General features: G+C 41.3%; 1 protein-coding gene across 1 annotated transcript; it reads right to left on the bottom strand.

Moving 5' to 3' along the window:
* Positions 1–712: 712 nt before the first annotated feature.
* Positions 713–26,891, bottom strand: GALNT11 (polypeptide N-acetylgalactosaminyltransferase 11). The gene is made up of 11 exons (XM_081970167.1): positions 26,559–26,891; positions 24,587–24,710; positions 24,305–24,471; positions 22,383–22,508; positions 20,640–20,889; positions 19,559–19,676; positions 17,784–17,936; positions 16,762–16,980; positions 9,619–9,723; positions 3,676–3,813; positions 713–2,486 (listed from the first exon to the last, which is right to left on the bottom strand). Exons 1-11 carry the CDS (start codon positions 26,851–26,853, stop codon positions 2,355–2,357), a joined length of 1,827 nt encoding a protein of 608 aa, XP_081826293.1. The 5' UTR covers positions 26,854–26,891; the 3' UTR covers positions 713–2,354.
* Between the last annotated feature and the right edge of the window lie 313 nt (positions 26,892–27,204).

Genomic DNA, 27,204 nt, shown 5'->3' on the forward strand with positions numbered 1-27,204 from the left:
ATTTTTCTTCTCTTGTACAATATTCCAACATCCTACCAGTATTTGTCTTACAGGTTTTTATTCTGTTCTGTATAATAGTTATCTAATGTTGGCAAAAATGATTTTTGAAGTATACAGAGTGTTATGGGCTTTGAAATTTGTGGAAACAAATTTAGAAAATTGGCATTTACAAATAAAATATTTTACATCTATAAATATTTTAATATTTTCCTTTATGTCAGGATGCAGCACATCCTGAATATATTATCTCCAGGGATACACCAAAGAGGCTGTTTTTGCCATCAGGAAAATACCTTAGATAGCTCAATGCTACCCCCAAATCCCAATTCTACAAGATGCATATGTAATATAAAAAGTATAGAAAACATAATTGTGCAGATTATGTTTTATGCATAGCAGAACTTACATTATTTAATAAACGATCATGCTAGTAGTTCTAGTTAACTTTTTTCCATTTTGGACATCCTTATCAGCTATAGAACCTGCTTTATTCTTTGGATTTTTTAAAAAAGCCTATTTAAAACGATGGCAGCCCTCTCTTTCTCCCCCACAAAGCTTTTGATTATATCTTATGAACAGAGCACAGTTGATTCTGCACACTTATTTAGGTAACCTCTTGGATAAGGAAGAGCTTTTTACCACCAACAGACTGGCTGGTTTCACTGAATTAAAATAAAAAGTATTGTTACAAAAATTAAAAATCATAAATGGCATAAGGTAACCAAGCATTTAATGTACACTAGAAACTAAAGGGACAGTTGCTAATATGAGTGTCAATAACACCTAGTGTTAATAATAAAAAATGCAATACAAAATACATAAAAATGGATATTTGTTTTCTCTCCATGATATTGCAAAGATACCGGTAAATTATAAAACGTTTTTCTAGACATACTTTTATGTGCTGCCTGATTTTAAAAAGGAATATCAAAACCTTAACTAGAATCTAGTCCCATTCGCAATCCTTAATGTGGACCTTAAAGCTGCACTGCATAAATTAAGGACCAGGTTTCCCAATGGAAGTTTTCTATCCAGTATCAAATTCAAGCTTCTCACAAATATTTGTGTGTATCAATAACTTGTAAAATGATCTGTTTTTTTAACCTCTTCGTGAACAAATGGGGTAGAACTGAATATGGTAAAAATCAAGTAACAATTTATGGTCATCACTTAGCTACCATCTGAAGTTACAACTGATCCAAATGGGGATTTTTTTATGACCTGGATTCAAAATTCTGATGATGGAGCCTTGTCCCTCCACAGTCACCTAACCAAAATTTGGGCACTTTTCAAAATAGCTCCCATTTATGGCCAGCTGCAGCATCCCACAATCATTGACCATGTTTTACAATGGTTTTGCCAAAAACTGACATTTACATCCAATTTTCAGCAAAAAAATGTGTTGAGAGAGAACCATTGGTTTGCCTAACAATTGCTGCAAAGGGTTGTATACGACATGCAACCGTAGTCGGCAGTGTCTATTATAGTCACATATTACCTGTAAACTTCTTTAAAATGCTGTTTTGTACTGTGGCATTTCAAATTGCCTTGGAAGAACAGAAAAGTTATGCCACCTGCCCTTTGCCCCTCGTTTGTCAATCATCCTCTCATGCAGAATTTCTCAACCTTAAGTTTAAGATATCTGCATTTCAACTCCCAGAACTTCCCAGGCAACATGCCATGTGAGGAATTCTGGGAATCAAAGTCCAGACTGTTTCGATGCTGCAAATCTCATAGTCACCCCATATGGCCTTCCTAGCACATAAGGGAGCCTGAGGGGATGGGGGGTACAACACTAGGACCTCATTGAAGCAGGCAAGTGCTACTTGGTCTTCGGAATCATCAAAATGGCACCCTAAACTGGTTCGAATATTATAGGACATTAAGATGGACATTTAATTAGGTTAAAATTAATACAATTATTTACAAAAAAGACAGAGTTAAAACAATTTTCTCCAGAATCCCAGCCATAAATTCAAATGGAAAAAGTACCATAATACTTCTGCAAGAAATACTGGCAAAACATGGTAGTTTTCTGACAGACCATTTAGGGCGGCTTCATTAGATGCATCCACTAATTAAATTACATTGACCTAATTATGACTTAAAATATTTCTGTATACTGGACTCCAAGGAATGTCATCGCACTTCTACTCCTGCAGAAAGAAGGGGCAAGAAATGCAACCACTTCTGCTCCAACTTGAAGATTGCCGTGCACTGTGATTTCTGACCTTCATTAAAATAGTTTCCTTTAAATGTTCAGGGATAGAAATAGCAGCAAGGATTGCCAGCCTCAGAAAATAATGCAGAAAGCTAAGAGTCCCTGCACAAGTGGGCATTCCTTGAGGTGGTACTCAATTCTCCAAGCGCCACTGCTGAAGGGAGGAGCCATCGCATATGGCCATGGTGACGTAGCCTTTGAGATTAAGTGGATCAACCATCTTCATGCATTGCCCAACAGATACTTGATACAGCCTATTGTTTTTCTGCAGAGAGAAACATAGCAGGTGAGATAGAACGGTTCCAAACCTATTTTTGCAGCCAAGTTATTCCTTTTAGCAGGCTGATGTACTTTGGTGCTCCCGTGCCAGCTCTGCCTTTACTAGCAATAATAACAGCAATAACATTTAGACTTATATACTGCACCATAGTGCTTTACAGCACTCTCTGGGCAGTTTACAATGTACACATTATTTGAATATTGGCCCCAACAATCTGGGTCCTCATTTTACCAACCTCGGAAAAATGGAAGTTGAATCAAACTTGAGCCCGCCAGGATACAACACCAAGCAGTGAGCAGAGTTCGCCTGCAATACTACATTCTAACTACTGCGCTACCAGGGCTCTACAGATTTTACATTTTAGTCTTCATAAACTGCGACTTACTCACCAAAACATTACTTCTGAATAATTCTGTCAGCATTAAAAAAACAATTGAGACACATATTCCATGTTGCCCAGGTAAGCCTACTCCTCTGGTTTTGAAAGGCCAAGTTTTGACTAACAGTACTTTCATTCTTCCACTATTTTTTTACTTCTATAAATTTTTTAGCCACCAATAAAATTAAAATAATTTTAATTAATGATAATTGCCGCTTCAGAATTCCAGATTTAGACCATGGCTATTTCTACCAGTGAATTAAGACTAAGTATTTTGGCACTGTCCTACGCCTAACAGGTATTAGTGGGCATTGGGCTAGAAGGCAGGAGACTAGGAATTCTAGTCCCATTTTAGGCATGAAAGCCAGCTGGGTGATTTAGCCCTAATCACCTCACACCTCACCACACAGAGCTCCTCGTGTGGGGAAAAGAGAAGGAGAAAGAAGTATTAGGGATGTTCACCACCATGAACTACTTCTAAAGTAGTAAAGCTGGGATAAAAACCAAATAAATAAATAAATCGTGCTGAAAGGCAAGGCTTTAAGAACATCAAACTGGTCAAAACCTTTTTGTCCATGGGGCATATTCCTAATTGGAGGCCTTGCCGTGTGAAGGATCCACAGCCAATAAGGTTAAGGTAGGCATTCTCGTGAATATCTAGCTTTCACAATACTCTGTATAAACAGGAAATGATCCATGCGCAAAGAGAACCAATTCTCAAGCTTACATAAACTTTTAACCATCTTTAGCCAAAGCTACATTAGACTGAAATGCATCCTGGCCAAATTCACTTACCCCAAGTAGCCACTGCTGAGAGCCTCCAGAGCCATGACATTTCATAAGGCGTGGTGGATCGGACGTGCGCGTTTCAGATACATCCAAACACAAGAGGTTATTTAAGATTAATTCATGATCCTCGTTATATATCCATACCTACGAAAATGATTATGAATATTTTAGGATCTCTAGGAACCAATGAATTGAGGCTGGTTTAATCACGAAGGGGAGAAAACTTCATACGCTTCTCTTTCATTGTGTCAGTATCTTCACTACATTTTCATCTCCGGCTTTGGTTTTCCACCCTGGAGCAAAACTATTTCTTACTGCAGGAAATGTTATTTAAGATGACATGATGTTGATTACCCAAGGAAATTATAAAATTAACAAACAAACCAAATCACCTTTGCTCATATTTTGCCATTAATTAATAACATTAGCTGAATTTACAGATGCTAACACTGAATGAAAAGGCACTTACAGCTGAATACACACCAAGAAAATAACAAATAGTTTCCTATTAATTTTGCTTCTGTTTGGATGATCTCAAAAGACCCAACCCACCTACCATTTGTTTCCATCTGCCTGTTCCACAGGGATATTTCCAGCTTCATTAGATTTGTTTCATGTAATATTTACTTCAATTCAGAACTTCTTTCCCCAACTTGATATTTTCAGTATCAGGTATATGTCCCCATAATCCCACCCAAAGTGTCCAAGGGAATTGGAAAACTGATTCAATACATTTGAAAGGCAGCTAATGAAACAAGTTGGAAGCAAGTTGCCACGCAGAACACAATTTTAACCAAGGTACCCCTTAATATTTAATATAGTGATTGATTTCTGAAAATATTGAAAAGATTTCAGGAAAAAAAAATGAATTAAAAAGTGATTCATTCCCTCGCTTTCCATAGAGTAGCTCAGTTTAGGCATAAATGTAAACCTATCTATAGATTATGATTTTTTTAAAATTTGTCCTCCAATAGTGCGAACTAGTTTGTAAGTGTCTATGGAGATTCTCAGTCATACAGGTCATGGTTGTCCCAAAGGAGCTTTTTCAAAAGGCAACTGAATGTTTTTCCTTGAAGACATTTTGCTCCTCGTCCAAGCAGCTTATTCAGTTCTGACTGAATGGTGGAAGATGGAAGGATTTGTATTCCTTGCGATCATCTAGCCGTTAGCCCTCTTTCTGAGAGTCACTGAAGCCACTTAGAGGTTTCTCTGTGCCCTCAGGGTCACCTAAATAGTGCAAATGGGGTTGGAACCTTCTTGGAATGGCTGAAAGGACTGTGTTGTAAACAGGAGACTTCACAAACGCATGGCACAACATAGCAATAGCACTTAGACTTACAGTATATACAGCTTCACAGTGCTTTTTACAGCCTTCTCTAAGAGGTTTACAGAGTCAGTCTATTGCCCCCAACAATCTGGGTCCTCATTTTACCCACCTTGGAAGGATGGGAGGCTGAGTCAACTTTGAGCCTGGTGAGATCTGAACTGCCAAATTCCTGATAGTCAGCAGTCAGCAGAAGTAGCCTGCAGTACTGCACCCTAACCACTGCGCCACCGTAGCTCACAGGAGAACAAGCCCATCAGGACAAGATTCAGCAGTCCATCTGCATTTTAAAAGACAAAGGCCACTCTTTTGAAGACAGCAAAGTCCACATTATGGACAGAGGTTTAAAAGTGGGATCAAAGAGGCCATCTACATTAAGATTGAACAGCTCTCTCTCAATGGTGGGAGAGGGGGAATACAATACTGCCTATCTCCTGTTTACAACACACTCCTTTCAGCCATTCCAAGAATATTCCACACCCATTTGCACTATTTAGGTGACCCTGAGGGCACAGAGAAACCTCCAAGTGGCCTCAATGACCCTCAGAAAGAGTGCTAACAACTAGATGACTACAAAGAATAGAAATCCTTCCATGTTCCACCATTCACTCAAAAACTGAAGAAGCTTCTTGGATGAAAAGCAAAACGTCTTCATGGAAAAACAAATTCCAGTTTCCTTTTCAAAATGCATCTTTGGGACAACCAGTTTGCAAGTTTGGCTGTAGCAATAAACCAACAGTCCACGGACGAATAGTGAATTAGGACCTAAAAGCATAATTTCAACACTTGAAAAAAAAAATTAATGGGTCTTCTTTAGAATGTGACTCACCTCTTTTTCCCACCAGATCATTTTAATCAGCATAAAAAGTACAGAAAAATTCCCCACCAGCCTCAACTTCTCATTACATAGTGAAATAAGGAGAAACCACTAAGGAGAAGCACTCCTGTTCACTTTTTAAAAATAACTTATAAACTTTTAACCATGGTTTACTACAGTTTACTAAGTTGGCACTTTTCTGTAATGCACCTAAATTCAGATTTTTAACACGGAGAACGGTACTCTAGATTTACATATTTATTTAGCGTAGGCCGTGTAATCTAGATGGCCACTTTCATCCATGAGTTTCTGTGAAGGGGGGAGGTGGTGGTAGGGAGAGAGAGATGTCCTGCATTCAGTGCACAAAGGGATGAAAACTGCTTTAGCTGCAGATACTTTTCTGAAATCTGCTGAGCTGTGGTGTCAGTTAATGCACATCCCCTGGGAAGAGATGCTGCTCATTTTAAGGCATACTTTTCATATACCTACATATTGCTGATCCAAATAGCAGCTGGATCTGAACTGCCCTGAGAAGAACGTTTAGGAAAACCCTAAAGTATCCAGAATGATTTTTCTCCATCTGATGCCTCCAGAAAAACTACAAAACTCAGATTACACCACAATTAGCTCCTAGATCAACAGGCTGAGGGTTGTGGAATTTACAGCCCAACACGTCTAAAGGCATCCAAGTTGGATATAGCTTACCCTACAACATTGATATTCAGGATCTAAATTGGCTACCTCTCAGCCAGAGAACCTGCTCTTATTAAGTAGAGCCTTCGATTTATGGGTATTTTTTTTCTTTTAAAGGCAAGATAAAATCAGCTAGTCATAAGCATTTTGAGGTGAATGATGTTCAAACGCAAATTTAGGCTTGTGTGATAAATGTCTTGAGCGTCTTTCAACTGTCTGACAAGGACAGGCTCTGGGCTGCATTTGCAGAGAGAGCATGAAGGGGAGGAAGGAGTTGCTGACAAGTTTTCCCATTCGAGGAAAATTAAGACTGTTCTTAGCAGGAGAAGTTAAGAGAATAGAGGGCAATAGCAATAGCACTTGGACTTATATACTGCTTCACAGTGCATTTACAGCCTTCTCTAAGTGGTTTACAAAGTCAGCATATTTCCCCCCAACTATCTGGGTCCTCATTTTACCCACCTCGGAAGGATGGAAGGCTGAGTCAACCTTGAGCCCATCAGGATCGAACTCCTGTCTGTGGGCAGAGTCAGCCTGCAATATGGCATTCTCACCACTGCAGCACCACGGAAGGAAGGAAAGGAAGGAAGGAAGGGAAGGAAGGAAGGAAGGAACAGCTCCTAGACTTATATACCGCTTCACAGTGCTTTACCGCCCTCTCTAAGTGGTTTACAGAGACAGCATATTGGCCCCCCTCCTGTTTTTTGAGTGGGGGGCTGCAATAAACTTCAACCTTCTCTTCAGTAAGAAACGAAGACCTATCGGGCAGTTCTAATACAAATCTCATGGCTTTCCTTCACAAATTATTCTTTATTAAGCAGGAACTCAGCAACCAGCCCACATTTATGGCCAATTGCAGCGCCCCACAAAAATCACCACAATTTACTTCTTTTTTTGCCAGAAAGCAGTGTTTACTTCTGCTCCCCAGTGAAAATGGCCACTGCAAATAACAGGTTTGCTTAATGACTGTGGCATTCATTTTACGACCCCCGTGTTCACTTAACTACTGTAAAAAAAAAAAAAAGATCAGACAGTCATGTGACGACCCCCTTAATAAACGGCACAAGTTATGACTTCAATTCTGGCTGTAAATCGAGGACTACCTATGGAAGCAGAGATTGTCTCAGGAGTTTATGGTCTCCAGAGCAACCACTGTCCTCTCCCCCAATGAGTTCAGCCATTGGACCTTGGAGGAGGCGGCATCCAATCCAAACACAGAGGAAAATGACTCCCGTCCCTTTGGCCATAGCCAGATCACTCGGTTAAGATTCTCGGTTAAGCAAGGGTAGAAGACCTGCCAGAACGGTTCAGCCCAAGTGTTGAGTGAATCCAGCCGGGTTTCAGGATATGCTTGAGGAATTTCAGCAATCTGGTAGGCAGTTCTGCCGAACACCTCATCATAGCCTGAAACAGTGAGGAGACTGTTCCCTAGTGGCCTCTTTGGATGTCTGAGGAGCTCCAGAATACACAGCAACAGAAAAGGCAAGGGAGCAGTGGCGGTGACAAAAAGTGAACACAACTACCGTGTTTCCCCGAAAATACGACATGTCCTGAAAATAAGGCCAGGCCTGGTTTTTGAGGTGGCTCTGAATATACACCCTCCCCCGAAAATAAGCCCTAGTGAAGGGGTGGGCATGGCCAGCACAGGAGGAAGCCCTTCCCTTCCCTGGTCAGCTAATGGCAGCTGGCCCCTTTAATTGCGACCGGCAGATCAGCTGAGCACTTATTTTGGGGTTAAAAAAATATAAGACAGGGTCCTATTTTGGGGGAATCATGGTAATCAAGGGAAGGTGCCCGCACTCAGGACGATGCTGCGGCAATAAAAGTGAAAGAGGAGCAGATCGGGGGAACCGCCTGGATCCACAGCTACTACTGATCCGCACATGGGGGCGAGAAACAGACAGTTGCAACATGCTACACGGATACATGCTACACCTTGACTTACAGCCATTCATTGTGCAACTGTTCAAAGTTACAGCAGCACTGAAAAAACGGACTTAAACTGACTCTCACGCTTGCAATAGTTGCAGCATACAATAAAAAATTGGGAGGCTTAGCAACTGTCACGTCCTCAACTTAAAAAGCTAATTGGCACAAGAATTTCCATTGCTAAGCAAGGCAGCTGTTAAGTGAATCACACCTGATTACTTCTTTTTTTTTACCTTGGTTGTTAAGCAAATCACCGCGATTAAGTGAACCCTGTAGTCAATTAAGGGGATCTGGTTCACTTCACTGACTTCGCTTGCCAGAAGCTGGTTGGGAAGGTTACAAACTGTGATCACATGCCTGCCATGAACAGTAAAACTGTCATAGGTACAAGTCCGTTGGCAAGCATCTGCATTATGGTCATGTGACCATGGGGATGCTGCAACGGTAAGCGTGAAAACCAGCCCATAAGTCACTTTTTTCAGTGCCAATGTAAATCTGAAGAGTCACTAAATGAATGGCTATATAAGCGGAGGATCACCTAATCACCATTTGCCATCTTCCCAGCCAAATTCCTACAAGCAAAGCCAATGGGGGGGGAGTCAGATTCGCTTAACGGCTGCATGGTTCACTTAAATCACTGTAGTGATTTGTTTAACAACCATAGCAAAAAATGTCACAAAATTGAGTGCAACCCGCCCAGTAACGAATGGAAATTCTTGCCCCATTAGGGCTGTTCAGTGGGGGATTACTTTCACTCGGGACCATCTTTAAAAATTACATAGACAGATAAATATGTCAAATATAAAAATCCACAGAACCAATAACGACATGGTGTCCTAGGACGTATCTTTTGTTCTGCTGTGAACAATTGAAGCAGCAAGTCTTCATCATGCCCTGGGCAGCTAATAACCACAAGATAATAAAAATATTAAAGATAATAAAAATACAAGATAATAAAAATATTAAAAAACAAAATAATTGTTATTTATATTATATACATTATGTATATATATTATATATACATTAACTATATTATATATTTTATAATGCGGCCCAATTCCTCTTCATTCAGGCAAGCAAAGAGTTTGGACAACGATAAAGCAAGGCAGCCCTCTGGGAAAATAGGAACATGGCATGTCAAAATTAGCAAAATTAGCAAAACAATAAGGGGTTTAAGGAAACTTGCCTGATTTTTATTACTGTAGTCACATTCCCTGACCACCACAAGTCCTCCTTTTTGACTCGGGTGGCTTTGCGCAGCCAGACATTTATTAGTGTGAAGGTGATGCAACTATAAGGAAAAGAAACACAAACACACTGAGAAGAGAACATCCGATGTGAACAGAGGTCAAATTCTCAACCACCCTTCCGTCCAACATTCCTATTACCGTGTTTTCCCGAAAATAAGACAGGGTATTATTTTCTTTTATTCCCCCCCCCCCAAATGTTTTGCTTGGGACTTATTATCAGGGGGGGGAGGGGGCTTATTGGTTTGGGGTTGCCGGGTGGCTGCTCTCTTGCGAGAGGGCACCCGAAGAGCCGGGCACAGCCTCAGGGGCAAACAGCTATGTTGCGCTGTCGCAGCAGCGCAACAAAGCCATCATGAGATGACCACACTCATAAGCAGCCGCCCGGCAATGCCCCGTTCCAGCCGGGCAGGGCACCACTCACCGACCCAGTAATATCCCAAAGGCACTAAGCCGCGTGGCGCTCTGCCCGGCTAGAAAGAGGTTGCGCAAGCACTTGTTCTGCCTCCAGCTCGCGTGCCTCCCTGCCTCACTATGCCCAACTCTCCCTGCAGGGCTGGGCCAGGGCGCCGCCACCACCACCATGCTCCGAGCATAACCAGCTTCCAAACTCCGGAGATCTGCTGCCGAGTCTTCCGGCGGCGGCCGCTCTGGGACTACGCTGTATGGTTGGGGGCTCACAGCATGTCGTAATTTCGGGGAAACACGGTATATTCTCTAAGAACAAAAGAGTGAGGAACAAAAAAAAAATTAAATATAAATTACCAACCAACGTTTTCAGCTTTATTTCACTGAGATATTTCACAAATGAAATATCTGTCTCTTTCTATCATTAATATTTGCCACCATCCTGCTGGGCCAAGAATCAACTTGGCAAAAAAAGATACACGATATGCAGAGACATAAGATAGATATCTTATCTCTCCTTACAAACCATCCGATCCCCTTGTGTGGCTACAACTGCACTACTTAAGTCATGTAAAACTTTACTTCTAGAAGTGGAGACAGTGTAATTTTTGAGAAATATTAGGACTTGTCGGCTTTAAAACGCATGGTATATAAATAGAAAACTAACTGGCACATTGATGACACTTCTTTAAAAATTCAGTGCTAGAAACCAATTTCTATAGAAGGACTTTATATTGAAAGTAGAACGGTCACAGTACAGCACGGACAGGATCTAATTTTACACAACCACGTAACAAATAATCAGCAGTATTAAGAAGGGAGATGGGAATGAAATGGTTAATTATAGGCAAGCTACACAATTCTGGAAGACTGCTTTGTTTCTGACAGCATATAAACAGATTGATAATATTTTACAAAAATCAGAATATCTGTCTGGGCAGCTGGGATGGATAATCATCTACACACAGACACTATTTGTTCACAAAAGAAGTACAAACATATTTGGGGACTTGATATAAGCATCATTTTTATAGGATAAAGTACTCAAAACTGATTCTGATACAGTGCAACCTGTTTACAAAAGAGGTAAAACTGAAACTCCATTTTTATTATTTATCCAACTCTCACATTCAGCATTTTGTTCCACCATTTCAAAGACTGAAGTTAAGAACAACCTTATCTGATCTCAATCAAATTTCAATATAGGTAGTCCTCGACTTAGAACCATTTGTTTAGTGACCATTCAAAATTATGACGGCACCGAAAAAAAGTGACATGATCCTAGCAACCATTGCAGTAACCCCATGGGTTCAACTGGCAAGTGACTTGTATTTATGACGGTTGCAGGGGTCATGTGATCACCCTTTTTGACCTTATGGCAAGCAAAGTCAATGGAGAAGGCAGATTGACTTAACAAATGCAATGATTCACTTAACAAATGTGGCAAGAGATATGGCACAATGGGACAAAACCGTATTGATTCACTTTGCAACTGTCTCACTTAACAACAGAAATTTAGGGCTCAATTGTAGCCGTACATCAAGGAGTATTCGTATATGCTTAGAGATTCCTTCCTTGATGGCATCTTTTCCACCTCCATGTAACAAGACGACAAAATGATTTAATGATGTCTACTTAGCTTAAAGCTGTTTTAAAGACTTTGCTATGAGGTCAGAAAATTGTCTTACACAGTCTATGAAACAGGAATTGTTATTCATTAAGAATCTGATTCTTATGCTAAAGCAGGGGTGGCGAACAAGTTCGACAAAAAGAGCCAAAATTTTAAACTGTGAGAGTCAGAGAGCCACACCACGCAGTGACCTGCCAAAACAGACAAACACTCACACAAAAGCATATAATTTTAACAATAATATATTAAACACATAATATAACATGCTCAGTCAGGTGTTTTTTGTTATAAATTTTTATAAACCCATTAGAGCTGCAACGGAAGGCAACGGAAATATTTTTAGACACAAAGCTTTCGACAAGTTAAAATTCACAGTAAATGGAATAATCTCTACAATCTTTTAATATGGAAAGTCAAAGGCAAGGATGGGCATTTTCTCTTTTATTATTTATAATTGGTTAGGACAGGGGTGTCCAAACTTGGCTGGGGAATTCTGGGAGTTGAAGTCCACAAGTCTTAAAGTTCCCAAGTTTGGACACCCCTGGGTTAGGAGGTCCTGGCGGGCCAGAACTGAAAAGCTAAACAAATATTTCAGCTAAAGATTCAGGTAGAAAGAGATACAAGATGAAATGCTATGCAAATGATATAGTAGTAACGATTATGCAAACACAAAGCTCCATAAGATACTAATGGCAGAATCCAAAGATTTTTGGCTACCTTTTAGAGATAAAAAATTAAATGAAAAGTAAGATAATAATAAGGCATTCAATTTCCAATGAAAAAAAAACATGAAAAGGGGGATTGGGATATGAGAAAAATATAGTGAAATATCTAGAACTCTTATTTAATAGGATATAATAATAATACATTTGAAAACAATTATAACAAATTATTGAATGAAATGAACAATTCCTTGAAACTTAGATATTATCTAAGATAAATGTTTTATTCCAAATGGCACCAACTGGAAGCTGGGTGGTGGGGTGGGGGAGCAAGATTCAAAATCATACAAGACTCAAAAGAAAGATATAGAGGAGCAGCATTTCTTAATCTTAGACTGGATTCTATGGGTTTGGTATATCTACAAATGATTGGCAGATCACCAATCTTTTCCAACTTCCAGTATTTTAAGTTAAATGAAATGTTAAAAATTTAGAAAGATCTCTGCCATAGCCACCATTCTGATAATTGCTTGTCTTTTAACTTCAGTATAATGATTAATTCATTGCATTTGAATTAATCTATTTCCTTGGACACTTTGATCTCTAGTAACTAAGATATAAGTTTGTATTTTTTAAAATATAGAATACTTGATTCATGATGAGGTGCAATAGGTGACTGACAATACTGCTACAACCTTCCTCTGACTACTTAGCATTTTATTCTGATTAGCAAAGTTCAAGTTCTAAGGGCTGGGTTTTTTGTATTTTTCTTAAAAAGTGGACTCCACAACCCAAAGTCTCCATTCCCCTAATTATTACCCATCTTCCACTTCATCTTAACTTAAATATACTTAAATATTTACAAAATGTTAAGGGGTGTACTCACTTCTGTGATAACACTGAAGAAATGACACTTGTATGTGCATGTATACACACACAAACACACACATATATTTCCTGCACGCAGTGATTTCTAGAAACAACACCTGCTCGTCTCAGTGGGAAAGACCCACGCATCCCAGATGCGAAGACAGTCCAAGTGGTCTCTCCTTCTGTCTCTCTCTCTCCCTCGTCTCTCTCTCTCTCTCTCTCTCTCTCTCTCTCTCTCTCTCTGCCTTTCTCTTTCTGTCTCTCCTTCTATTTCTGTCTCCCTCTCTTTCTCTCTCTCTGTCTTTCTCTGTCTCTCTCTCACTCTGTCTCTCTCTGTCTCCTCTCTCTCTGTCTCTTTCTGTCTCTCTGTGTCTCACTCTCTCTTTCTGTCTCTCTCTTCTCTCTCTCTCTGTCTTTCTCGGTCTCTCTCTCCTCTATCTCTCTTTCTGTCCCTCTTTCTCCTGTCTCTCTCTGTCTCTCTCTCTGTGTCTCTCTCTCTGTGTCTCTCTTTTTCTGTCTCACTTCTCTCTCCCTCCCTCCCTCTCACTAGCTCTCTCTTTCTCTATCATCCTCTGAAGGTGGGGGGGAGGTGAAAAGGAGCCCATTTTTTGTGCCTCCTGGGGCATCTGTGCACCCCATTTTTCACCTCCCCCACCCCCAGAAGCATTCTACTGGCAACAAATGGGCAAAAATGGCCCGTTTTTTCGCCAAAACCTGCCATTTTCACCCATTTTTTGTGCTTCCTGGAGATTTTCAAAAGACGCTTCTGCTTCCCCTCGCGGCCAGTTGCAGGGTGTGGATCCCGCTCGGAGAAGGCGGAGCGGCAGCTCCTCCCTCAGCCAGGAGCCAGCGGGGGCTGGTCGGACAGGCAACCTTGTCGAGAAACTCCAGTCCGCCGCTGCCACCGTTGCTGCCGCCGTTGCACCCAGATGGAAAGGGAGCCTTCGCGCCCCCCTTTACGGAGCCTCGCGCCCCCCCCTGGGGGGCTACTATTTGAGAACCACTGTCTTAACGCGGCTCGCGGCCAAAATGAATGAGGCTTTACTTCCGGGTTTAGCGCGCGATCTGAGCCACAGTATACTAAATAATGGTAAGAGGCAAAGAGCCTCATTTATTTTGGCCACGAGCCGCATGCGGCTCGCGAGCCGCGTGTTCGCCACCCCTGTGCTAAAGCATGAATTAGCCACTCAATTTAATTTATGAAGAGTAGATTCAAAACTAAGAAAAAAAAACTTATTTGAAAGACAGACATGCTTTCCCCAAAAAACACAAGGAGCTCAACTAGAAGTAGCCATGAGCCATCAAAGGGAGTTTGCTTTCCTTCCCTTTTTTTCCTGGTCCAGAAATCAAAGTCCACTTTGATTGAAATTCAGCCTAAATTGGGAAATAAACCCTTTGTGTTCTGACTCATCCAGCAGCAGGACGACTCAGGGATTCAACACTGCATGCAGGATAAGAAGACAGCGTTATCAGTTCATGATAGCCAAAAAGTGAAATCTGGTAGCGCTAACAGATTTTATCTATAATCAAGCATTCGGTGGTTAAAATGTTCTCCTATAATTTTGTCTTTGTACAGTCAGAGATCAAACTTGTTTCCAGGATTCTCAATTACAGGTACGGTTATAATTACTCTGTGGAGGTTGAGAACTGCAGAATTCACATGCATACCTGGAAAGGTCTTAATCCATGATGGCGAAACTATAGCATGTGTGCCCAAAGTGGCACGCAGAGCCATGTTGCCTCGCATGCGCAAAGTCGCCTGATCCTCTTCCAAGTTTCTGGCATCCATGCGTCAGCGGGCTCTCGTGTGTGCAGCAGTGCCAGAAATTGGAAGAGCTGGTCTTCCGTTTTCTGGCATGAGCATGAGCGCTGGCCAGCTAATCGTCAAGTGCACATGCACGCCAGTAACCAGAAGGCTACTGGCCACTGCGCATGCACACACTGGAAACCGGAAGTCCATTTTCTGGTGCGCGTAAGCCCCCTGAGCAGCTCCTCTTCCGGGTTGCATCCCAAACGACTGCACACAAAACAACTCGGTACCAAAAAGATTCACCACTCCTGGTCTTAACCAATACTGTGGAGACTGTAACATGTTACTCACTAACTGATGGGATACTTGTAATCTCTCACAAATAACCTGCTTCTGCAAAACCATCCCACCTCCCCATCAGCCATAGCTTCATCCCAATCTAAATCCTACTTCAGCTTAATCATTTTGTGCCTCTGATGAATTGAATGATGAACAAGAGCTTATGCCTTATAATAACATTTATTAGTCTGAAAAAGCGCTACTGGATGCCTCCTGATTCTGGGATGGATGCATGGTTTTTTATTGCCTGATTTCTATTAGCAATAGCACTTAGACTTATATACCGCTTCATAGTGCTTTTACAGCCCTCTCTAAGTGGTTTACAGTCAGCCTCTTTCCTCCAACACTCTGGGTCCTCATTTTACCCACCTCGGAAGGATAAAAGGCTGAGTCAACCTGGAGCCGGTGAGATTTGAACTGCTGAACTGCAGCTAGCAGTCAGCTGAAATAGCCTGCAGTACTGCACTCTAACCACTGCGCCACCTCTGCTCTTAGCTGATATTTAGAAAACGCATTTAGATTCTTTTACCTGAAAGATTTGGCACATTAATAATATAGAATTCCCTATAAGATTATGACAGCCATTGGATTCATCGACTTAAAATGAATACTTAGCAAGCTTATGGAGGATTGGCATAGGACTGCTATAATAGCTACATAAGTAAATCTACTGTATTTTGAAACTCTGCTTTTAAATTTGAATGGATAGTAGACAGGAAAACAGGGAGGGCTGTAATTTTTGGAAATCCACCACTATAACTAAGAGTAGGCATTTTTCAAAAAGACGACGGCTCCTTGGCTTTATAATATACTCTGCCTAGAATTTAGCTTAAATTTAGCTTTAGCTTTTAGAGCACAGGTGCGGCCACCAAAATAAATCTCTTTGATTTCTGCTGATTTCTACATAGCTCCTTTGTATTGTATATATAGCTAAGAGAAGCTGTAGACTCAAGGAGTGGAAGCTGTCAGAACAAAAGGTGAATGTGTAATTTTACCCTGGTAAGTAGGGCAGTGCTCCAGTTACATCATCTGCAGATTGATCCGAAAAGGCAGAAAATGTTAGGCAAGCCATGTGCCTCCCCAGGCTGTGCAGCCCTTGCTGATAGGAAGGAAATCACATTGCAAGTGTGCTTATCAAAAAACTGATCACCACTGACCATTCAGCTATGATAGGGGGCTTCTGCCTTAGTTTTTAGTACAGGCTGTAGAAAACATTCAGAAAGATTAAATACTATTTTGCACAAAAGGAAACCAAATGACACAACTGTCAGACATCTTTATCCCAACGAGTACTACTTATTTTAAAGCTAAATCTCTGTATTGTACTAATATATTTCCTTTCCCTTCAAATACCACTTGAAAATTTCCACGCCTAGATTTTTAAGAGCTTGGATTTAAGCAAATCTGAAGAATAGCCTCTTACCCTTCCTTGTTGCAGTATTTTTGGCCTTTTCTGTCCTTTATTGAAAAAGACCGGAGGCTGAACCTTGGCATTGGGCCCAGAGATTTGCATCTCTGGATACACATTGTCTAAATACCATTTGAACGATTTGCAGTTCAATTTTTTTCTTAATTCCACACGGTCAGTAATATTCCCATATTTCCTTGTTCGTAGCTCTGGACGTAAGGCAAAATACTGTTCCTGTTTGAAAAGATTAAGATAGCAGAGAGAGTCACTGTTATTCCTGTTAATGCGAAACTTAAGAATAGCTAGTCCTCAATGAACGACGGTAATCTGCGGACTGATAACTCTGTTGATAAGCAACGTGGTTGTATGGAAGTGTGATGGCAACTTATGCAGTAGTTCTGATTGTGGCTGTTGAGCGAATCCTGAATGGTCTTGGGTTTTACTTGATCACCCTTTGCAATCTCCTCTGGCTTTTCGTTGACCAGCGGTGAGAGTCACAGATGCTGCAAATACTGTAATTGCAAACCAATGGCCAAGCAAGCCCCTGAGTGGTAATTACATGAGGCTACAGTGGCCACAAATAAGAGGATCAGTTGTAAGTCTCCTCATTCAGCCTTGTTGTAATTTCAAATAGCTGCTGAATGAGTGATTGTTAAACAAGGATTACTGGTAACAATGGCCTTAGTGGTGGTGGGGAAGCTGATTTCTCTGAGCTATACATTCAAATTCTTTCCCAGGTAAAAATTACAAAATGCCACTGAACAAAATTAAGGTTTTATATGTGTTTCCAATATTCATGCCTCTGTTCCCTTCCCATATAAATTTCCAGAGACATTCTAATAATCAAAAGCATTAATGCCCTGGAAACGGAAGATATAACGATGCTTATTTCTTCCAACAGCCATAACATCAATAGATTTTTTTTCAGGAAGGTGGGAAAAAATCCATCTTTCGCTCCCTTCACAGGTTCACTGAGGTGTAACTCTTGTCCCACCCACCCCGCCTCACCCAGTAATATATAGTTGTGACAGCCTTGCCTTGTATTCATCCATCCACACATGCGCGAGGCGTAGAGAATTATGCGCCATTGTGTCCTGCCCTCCTGGAGACCCATAGGGACGCCTTTTACGGAAGATGTGCCCTACTCTGGAGCAAGGGATGATGAGAAGTTTGCCTCCACACATCCAAATCTGTTCGGAAATAGAAGGACTTAGTAAAATATTTGTACTGAAGGCAGGTGATCTTAGACACGAAATGTAGTTTCTGAGAAGGTTTGCCTATTTGCGTAACTGTGACATCTGGATCTTATTAATAGCCAAATGATACCATTCAGGATGACAACTGTCTTCAAAGGTTAATGTTCAGCCCTGTACTGCTCTCCCAAAAACACAGAATGAAAGCAAGGAGTTTTTGACCACCGTTAAACAGGAGTCCTTGGCTTGTAACAGTTCACTGAGAGACTGTTCAAAGTTAGAATGGCACGGAAAAAAGTGACTTTATGACCATTTGTCCCCATGGTGACGTCATCATAATTTGGACGCTTGGCAACTGTTTCATATTTACAACCGTTGCTGCGTCCTGGGGTCATGTGATCACCTTTTGCGACCTTCCAACAAAGTCAATGGGGAAACCGGATTCACTTAACAACTGGGTTACTAACTTATCAACTGCAGTGGTTCCCTTGAGACAAAAAAAGGTTGTAAAACGGAGTACTTAATAAATGTCTCACTTAACAATAGAAATCTTGGGTTCAATTGTGGTCGTAAGTTGAGGACTACCTTTATTGTTAAAGCAAGATATCTGAGGTCCAAGATATCTGAGGAGCAGTCTTGGGTGCCAAACTCTGCAAACAATCAGAGTTTTCTAAATTCATCATCGAATTGTTTTCACTCCAGAAATATGTTCAACTGCCTAAATTCAAGCCCTGTCCTTTCCTAACAACGGCCCCACAAACTGTATGCCTCTCAGTTCTTTATAACCGTTATATATAACATATATTTATATCTTATCTTATATATATACAGTATATATAGAAAAAAGATGGTAGCTAGATAGCTAGATAGCAAGAGAGAGAGAGGTATCTCTTGTAACAGTTCTTCCTGCTTTGAGATAAATAATATTTCAATTAGTCTCACAATAATTTCATGTGTTTCTATATATAAAAGTGTGGTGTGTGTGTCTGTGTGTGTTCTAGCATAACTCTTGAACGCCTCAAGTAATTTCAACCAAACTTGGTACACAGATGACGTATTCTCTGGAAACAAATACTGGGGGGGGGGGGGGGAGACAACCCTAACACCCCTCGATGTGTGTGTTCTGTTAAGATACAGCCTACTGTGCCTTAAAATGGCTTCTACTGCACAGCACAGTGGAGTTGCCATGGTAAGGGCTTCACAGTACCCCACAAGGGGTCTCCCTCTGGTAAGGGGGAAAATCTAACATTAGAAATTACATTTGGTCCGGACATTTTCCCCTTATAAATAAATACCAGGGCAATGCCAGGTTATCACCTAGTGGCTAGATAATTTTTTTAGTATGTCGCAATGGATGCTTTACCTAAAATAATCTCAGAGAAACTATTATTCTAGAATTAATGTTTAGCTTTTTGGAGGGGTTTTTTGTTTTTGTTTTTTTCAAGACAACTTCATCTTTCTAGCTATTTAAAATAAGAAAAAATCATACTACTGTTGTCTTCAATGCTGCAGAAAGTGATCGATGACCGCGCAAACACCTCCTAATTCTGAAAGCAGCCTCCATCAATCATCCAAGAACAAAAAAGAACGCCCACTAGTAAATCCCAAAATAAACATACCCGAAATGATATTTCCAGATTTTCCCCTCCCCAGATGTCCATGCCGCTGTCATACTGTCCAAGCGCATTGAAATATTCCCTGTCCATTGCGAACAAGCCTCCTGCCATTGTGGGGGATCTAAGATGAAAATGAAATCTTCAGCAAAATCAAGCCCTGGCAGAAGTGGAAGTAAGAAATGGGAAACATAGATCCACAAAGAACTTCCTAGATCAAGAGAATATTTAAATCTAACCCCTTCTTGGAGCAGCCTTAGGAGGAAGCAGTGGTCACTGCAAGAAGGGATCAGGGCTTGGCCACCAGTGCGACCTTGGTCAAACCTGGAGCTATTGATTTGGCCCTCTAAGACAGTCCCAGTTTCTGATGTGGTCCCTTGGGAATACTGCCCACCCCTGTTCTACATACTACTTCTATGGTTTCAAAGGATGGCAACAGAGAGCAAGGTCTAGCTGCCTTGTAAATTTAATAGACAAAATAAAAGAAGCAGTTGATCATAATAAAAGTAATAAAAACAAGAGAGAACAAATTTTATTATTTACTGAACAAGACTCAATTCTTAACACCTTTTTTAAAAAATAAAAATAAAAATGGAATTATTCCAAAGTTCTGGCTTTAAATCTTCAGTTTAAACCGAAGCATTTTTCCTGGGAATGTAACTATAAGTGAATATCAATTAATACATATTAACAAACAAATATTGAAGGTACTGATATTGTCTTCCCTCCATATAAAATTAAATGTCTGTGGTTTGCCATGATACGATTACTGCATTTTTAACCCACACCTTTGGTGGAAGGAACTCATAAAACCTCTTTCCTGGTTTTAAGTGAAACTGTTCACCCCATTAGAGCAGAGTTCCCCAGTTCCTTTCTGGGTTGGCCGCCCAGAGGGAGGGGCAGGTGCCTTTACGCGTGTATGCACACAAGCAAAAGGAACCACTATTGCTAGGGGGGGTGCATGCGCGCACATGCACGCACGCATTGGCCAACCACTCACGCAGCCTGGTGGCCAATAGGCCATGGCCCAGTAGTGGGCCACAAGCCCACAGGCTGGCGGCCTGTATTTGAAATTGGGATGTCTCACCTGATGGGGGCAATGGCTTGTTCGGGTCCTTCCAACTCTGACAAAGGAACAAGATCCCATTTAAAGTGGAGGCCCCAGTTGAACCCTCCGCGGACAACAGGAGAAGAGCTGTACGTCAGCGTGTCCGCACTGATGATGTCAATCACAGGACAAACAACTGCCCTGCGGGATTCCTGGATGGGTGTCAGCAACGGCTGCAACCACATCTCGTTCACTTCACAATGGCTGTCCAGAAACACAAGCACCTTTCCTGAGAAAGTAAAAGCAGAAGAGGCACATGAGATACAGAATAACCAAATAACAGAGTTGGAAGGGACCTCGGAGGTCTTCTAGTCCAACCCCCTGTTCAGGCAGGAAACCCAATACCATTTCAGGCAAATTGGTTGTCCAATCTCTCCTTGAAAACTTCCGGTATTGGAGTACCCACAGCTTCTGGAGGCAACTTCTGTTCCACTGATTCATTTTTCTGTTAGGAAATTCCTCCTTAGTTCTAGGTTAGTTCTCTCCTTGATGAGTTTCCATCCATTGCTTCTTGTTTGAGACAAGAAGACAAGAGACTACCCAAAAAGCCCTCGTGAGAACACCATGATCTCAAGAATCTAATTTACACGAGAATATTATGACATTTATAACATGCACCTTTCAGCATGAGTAAGAGAAACTGGGAATTGATACTGAGATTAACTGATAGTAAAAGAAACAGCCGGGGGGAGGGGGGGAATCCCTCAATATTAATGGGAAGTTATGTTTAACCGGAACGTACAGAGTGAACCTGTTTTGTACCCAGAGATATTGTGGGCTTGGTTCCAAAATACTGCAATAAAGGGAGTTTTGAGGTTCCCAAGTGTACAAGTTTTATTTATATTATACTATGTTCTATTAAGCGCGCAATATCATGTCAACGTACATAGCTTAATTAAAAATACTTTACTGCTAAAGGCTAGGCTTGAGCTTCAGTAGTTAAAGCCTTTTTGCTTGGAGCCAAGATGGCACAGTGGTTAGAATGCAGAACTGCAGACGACTTCAGCTGACTGCTAGCTGCAGTTCAAATCCCACCAGGCTCAAGGTTGACTCAGCCTTCTATCCTTCCGAGGTGGGTAAAATGAGGACCCAGATTGTTAGGGGCAAGAGGCTGATTCTGTAAACTGCTTAGAGAGGGCTGTAAAAGCACTATGGAGTGGTATAGTCTAAGTACTATTGCTGGTGGAGGGTCTTATAAAAAAATGCATTATCAATGAGTCCAATAAAATGAAGCGCAATAAAACAAGGTACGCCTGTACTTCTATATATTTTACTTTTGGTGGAAATTGTTAGGCACCAAGTGAACTGATATCACCACTGTAATTTCAACATATTTAAATGATGGTTGCAGTGTCCCGGGGACAAGGGATCCCCTTTTGTGAGCAAAGTCAATGGGGAAACTCGATTCACTTAACGAAAATGTTGCTGACCGCTGCAGTGATTCACTTTAAGAACTGTGGCCAGAAAGTTCGTCGTATGCTGCAAAGGTGACTTAACCACATAATTTTTTGGCTCAACTGTGGTTGTAAATCAAGGACTACCTGTACTATATTCTACAGATTTGTGGCAAACAACCCTTAGTCAACCTAGTGCATTGTTAAGCCTCACTATTCCCAATAATTCCATTTAGGAAGGACGGGAATGCATACCACAAGGATGTAACATTACTTCTTAAAGGCACAAGGCGTACTGTGTATTGCCTGCATTAGTGCTGGATGTTACCTGTAGCATGGGAAGCTCCAACCATCCTCCCTCGAATTAGCCCTTCGCGCTTTTCATTTCTTACTAGTTTCACTTTATTTGGAAGATTTTTTGTCAAATATATGTCCAAGTCTTCTTTTAAATCAGCTACAACAAAAGAAGGAAAGATGAAAGAAATTGCTTTATGGCAGGGGTGTCCAAACTTGGCAACTTTAAGACTTGTGGACTTCAACTCCCAGAATTCCCCAGCCAGCAGAGCTGTTTGGACACCCCTGCTTTATGGTCATCCTAAACCTTTCCAGCTACTTCTCACATTTCTTCTATTTTAAAAGGCTGGCAAAACGAACTTGAAACGAAACGCAACAGCTGTGACAATTGTTAAAGTGTTCTTCCTTGTGGAAGGAAATGAGATAGCTGATTAATCCTAGTGACAACATCTCTTCTCTAATAAAGACTGGAATTTAGAAAGGTATGTCAGGACATAATTAGAAATGCAAGAGAACATCAATCAGACTACCATTTAATGAACATAATTCCATTTCGGGAAGCAACTTGCGTAGCCCATGCTGTGTATCCTTAAGGCCCTCTCTGCAAAATAATTCCCTAGTAGAGGGTGGCGTGCAAAATATTTGGGACATTTTGCACTTGAAAAGCTGTGTCAAGTTTGAAATGCTAGGTTCAGTAATGGAGCAGCTGCCCTGAACATTCCACAAGTGTTTTGAACTTGAAAAGTCTCTCTTGTGTGTTCAATACACCTGTTTCAAAGAGATTTACTGGGCTCAAAATACTTCCATAATAGCTGGAACCCTGTCAAAGTATTTCCAATAATGCTAGAACAACCTGTTTCAAATACCAAATAACTGCTCAAAATCTGAAATACTTGTACACTCCATACTATTGTTCTTATTTATTCCAGGGAGCTGAGATTGAGACAATAAAACCTACAGCAGTCATGTTTTAATCCAATTCTTCCTAGAACTGAATTGGCAATCTTCCTGTGCATACAAGCCAGAGGTCATGCCACACCAAGGATAGGGAAGGCCATAATACAATACAATACAATACAATAGCAGAGTTGGAAGGGACCTTGGAGGTCTTCTAGTCCAACCCCCTGCCAAGCAGGAAACCCTATACCGTTTCAGACAAATGGCTATCCAACATCTTCTTACAGACTTCCAGTGTTGGGACATTCACAACTTCTGGAGGCAAGCTGTTCCACCGATTAATTGTTCTAACTGTCAGGAAGTTTCTCCTCAGTTCTAAGTTGCTTCTCTCCTTGATTAGTTTCCATCCATTGCTTCTTGTTCTGCCCTCAGGTGCCTTGGAGAATAGTTTGATTCCCTCTTCTTTGTGGCAACCCCTGAGATATTGGAAGACTGCTATCATGTCTCCCCTAGTCCTTCTTTCTCTTAAGCTAAACATACCCAGTTCCTGCAACCGTTCTTCTTGTTTTAGTCTCCAGTCCCCTAATCATCTTTGTTGCTCCTCTCTGCACTCTTTCTAGAATCTCCAAATCTTTTCTACATCGTGGCGACCCAAACTGAATGCAGTATTCCAAGTGTGGCCTTACCAAGGCATTATAAAGTGGTATTAACACTTCACGTGATCTTGATTCTATCCCTCTGTTTATGTAGCCTAGAACTGTGTTGGCTTTTTTGGCAGCTGCTGCACACTGCTGGCTCCTATTTAAATGGTTGTCCACTAGGACTCCAAGATCCCTTTCACAGTTACTACTGTGAAAGTTATTACTACAGTTATTACTGTTGAGCAAGGTACCACCTATACTGTACCTGTGCATGTCAAAATCAAAATAACTACCTAAGGAGCTGGCCCTCTGTTTTGTGGGTTGGCAAAATAAATTTATTTTGGGACCACAGTCATGTGAGCCTGTGGGCCACAGATTTCCCACCCCAGAGCAACACACAAATCTAAGAATCTCTTACCTAATTCACTTCTATCATCCACCAAAATAATTTCATGGAGAAGACGAGATGGTGTTCGATCTAGAACGCTATGAACAGTCCGAAGCAAGGCAGAGAAAGCTTCATTATAGAAGCAAATTATAACACTGGCAGAAGGAAGATCATGAGGATATATTTTTTCTTTACACCTGGAGAAGGAAAAAGGCCTATATTATCATGTCACTTCACTTTCCCTAGCCACCATAAAGTCATTTGCCTCTTGGAACAAAATGTTTATTTTATGATGAACGTATGATAGCTTACTTTCTGTCCCTCGTATCTGGCACATCTCTGTGATATCCCAACCGGTTACTGATGAGCACATTAAAAGCATGTTTCTGGTAGCCCAAATCTCTCACTTCCTGATCCTGCTCATTGAAAATCATACCTGAAACAGAGAATCCACTGATTCTGTTAATATACTAATAACGATTTTCTAATATATCCCCTTAATCTCAAAACTTCCACTAAGGATGCTTCCCAAAACAAGCTACTCTTCCTACAATGGTTTTGGGAATCTATCTTGAAACTCAAGAAAATTGGCAGGTAAACAGAGACCATCATAAATTCCTAGCATGAGCAATATAACACTATAATATCTGTTAACAACATTATGATATTGCAGCTCTATTTTTCACTCTTTGCATTAAAAGCCATAATTTATCTGTCTGGCTTAATGCAAAGTATGAACCCTGCCACTGTGGCTTATATATCATGGAATTGATTTGATTGATTGATTTCCTGCTTTCATTATTTTTACAAGTGACTCATGGCTGCAAACATATCCCACACATCTTCCTCCTTCTATTGTCCCCACAACAACAACCCTGTGAGGTGGGCTGGACTGAGAAAGAGGGACTGGCCCACCAAGGTCACCCAGTTGGCTTTCATGGCTGTGGCAGAATTTGAGCTCACCTTCTTCCTTTGCTTTCTAGCCTGTTGCTAGACTGGCTCTCGTGCCAGTATGTTAAGATGGCAGCTAATTCACCAAATTAGCTTTAAACCAAATTCTTCCTCCTGCAATATCTGAATCCATATGGATCAGAAATTGGTTTAGGCCAGTGCTTCTCAAATAGTGGGGCGCGCCCCCCAGGGGGGGGCGTGAGGCTCCGTAAAGGGGGGTTCGTTTGACCTCGGCAAACACGCATTTCTAGACCTGGGACAGGAGACCACGGGGGCTTGGGGTGGGGGACAGGCAGCTGACGATCTCCTCTGCTTACGTGGGAAAGGGGGAAACACCCACTTCTAAGATACAGCCCCCGACGAAGAGCAAACGATGCAGGACAGTTACTTTGCGCCGCCATAATCGGTCCCCTTGGCGATAGCGCAGCGGCTCGGAGGAGGCGCCGAAGCCAGCAGGCCCGGAAGTGCAGCCGGGGCCGCAGAGATCACAGATGCCTTAGAGGCCGAGGAGTAACTTCGAGATGATTGGGCGCTTCCCGACCAAACAAACCATCGCCTCGATCCTCAAGCAACCGAAGGAAGGTGGTGCTAGTGGCGCTACGGCGTGGCACCAACTCCCCGCTTTTTCTCCCTCATTAAGTAAAGTAAATGGGCTGTATGGAATAGGAATGTCATTTAGCGTTCCTATTGGATGTTAGCTTTGTTCATGTACCTTCAAATCATTTTCGACTCCTAGCAATCATATGGGTTTTCTCCATGAGGACACTAAAAATAATATTTGGCCAATGCAAATAGTTTCCACATGCTTATACGTTAATAAGGATACAGTGTTATGCAGAGGTGTACTTATAACAATTTTATAGACAAATGATACTATTTACAGTCGCACGGGGGGCGCGAAATGTTTTCTTCTTCCTAGGGGGGGCATGACAGAAAATAATTGAGAAGCACTGGTTTAGGCAGACAACATCTCTCCAAAGGTCTCAGTCTCCGTCCAACTTTATCAGACTTTCAGACTGATTGAAAGATCAGTGCTTGGCCTTCCTCAATATGGAAATAACTACCTTAGTGCTCTATCCCTCCAACCAGAGGTTGGGATTCAGCAGGTTCTGACCAGTTCTGGAGAACCGGTAGTGGACATTTTGAGTAGTTCGGAGAACCGGTAAATACTGCCTCTGACTGGCCCCACCCCCATCTATTCTCTGCCTCCCGAGTCCCAGCTGATTGGGAGGGAATGGGGATTTTGCAGTAACCTTCCCCTGCCACACCCACCAAGCCACACCCACAGAACCAGGAGTAAAACATTTTGAATCCCACACTGCCTCCAACGTACCCATTTCAGGGGAAAACTCTGTATCACTCTTGAGGAGATCCTGCGCAGCATTTCCCAAGGGATTCCTGATCTTGCCGTATCTGGGCTTAGATTCCTGCATTCGTCCTGGTCTATTCACAAGCTGGGGATAGAATCTTTTGGAGAAGGGCTTCTGAGGTTCAAGCCCCTTGATGGGCACATTTTTAAAAGATTGGGCCTCTTCACTGAAATTAAAATAAATGAACAGCAGAACTGTCCAGGTTACCGAGGTAAAGAGACAGCCATAGCAAAAATAGCGAAGTGTGACACTTCCCATTGTAAACCTAGCATTGTTGTTGGCACATTTTCAATCCCCTAAAAGAAAATCAAAAGGGAAAAAAAATAAGTACAGAGATTCTTTACTGTTGCATATTAACAGTTGGCCTTTCTGAAAAGAGACAATTCCAGATTAATTTTACATTACAATTACCTGCATTTTCATTTTGCATAAATACAACAGCAGCAAACATTCTAAATTATATATCTTTAAAATCTATAACACTCATATGGCATTAAGGAAGGCATTAATATGATTTAGAGTTGCATAGAATTCTGTAAATATTACATTTTCAATTTATCAGATATGTAAATGTTTCCATTTGGTCTCGCATACTCATGATGTTTCTCT

The sequence above is a fragment of the Natrix helvetica genome, assembly GCF_964273705.1.
Source record: "Natrix helvetica genome assembly, chromosome: Z".
NCBI lineage: Eukaryota > Metazoa > Chordata > Lepidosauria > Squamata > Natricidae > Natrix > Natrix helvetica.

Coding starts and splice junctions, on each gene's coding strand:
- GALNT11 (XM_081970167.1), bottom strand. CDS start 26,853: ATGGGAAGTGTCACACTTCGCTATTTTTGCTATGGCTGTCTCTTTACC. Junction 17,937..19,558: donor ATCTGGAAATATCATTTCGG/GTATGTTTATTT, acceptor ATTTCCGAACAG/ATTTGGATGTGTGGAGGCAA. Junction 2,487..3,675: donor CTCAGCAGTGGCTACTTGGG/GTAAGTGAATTT, acceptor TTCTCTCTGCAG/AAAAACAATAGGCTGTATCA.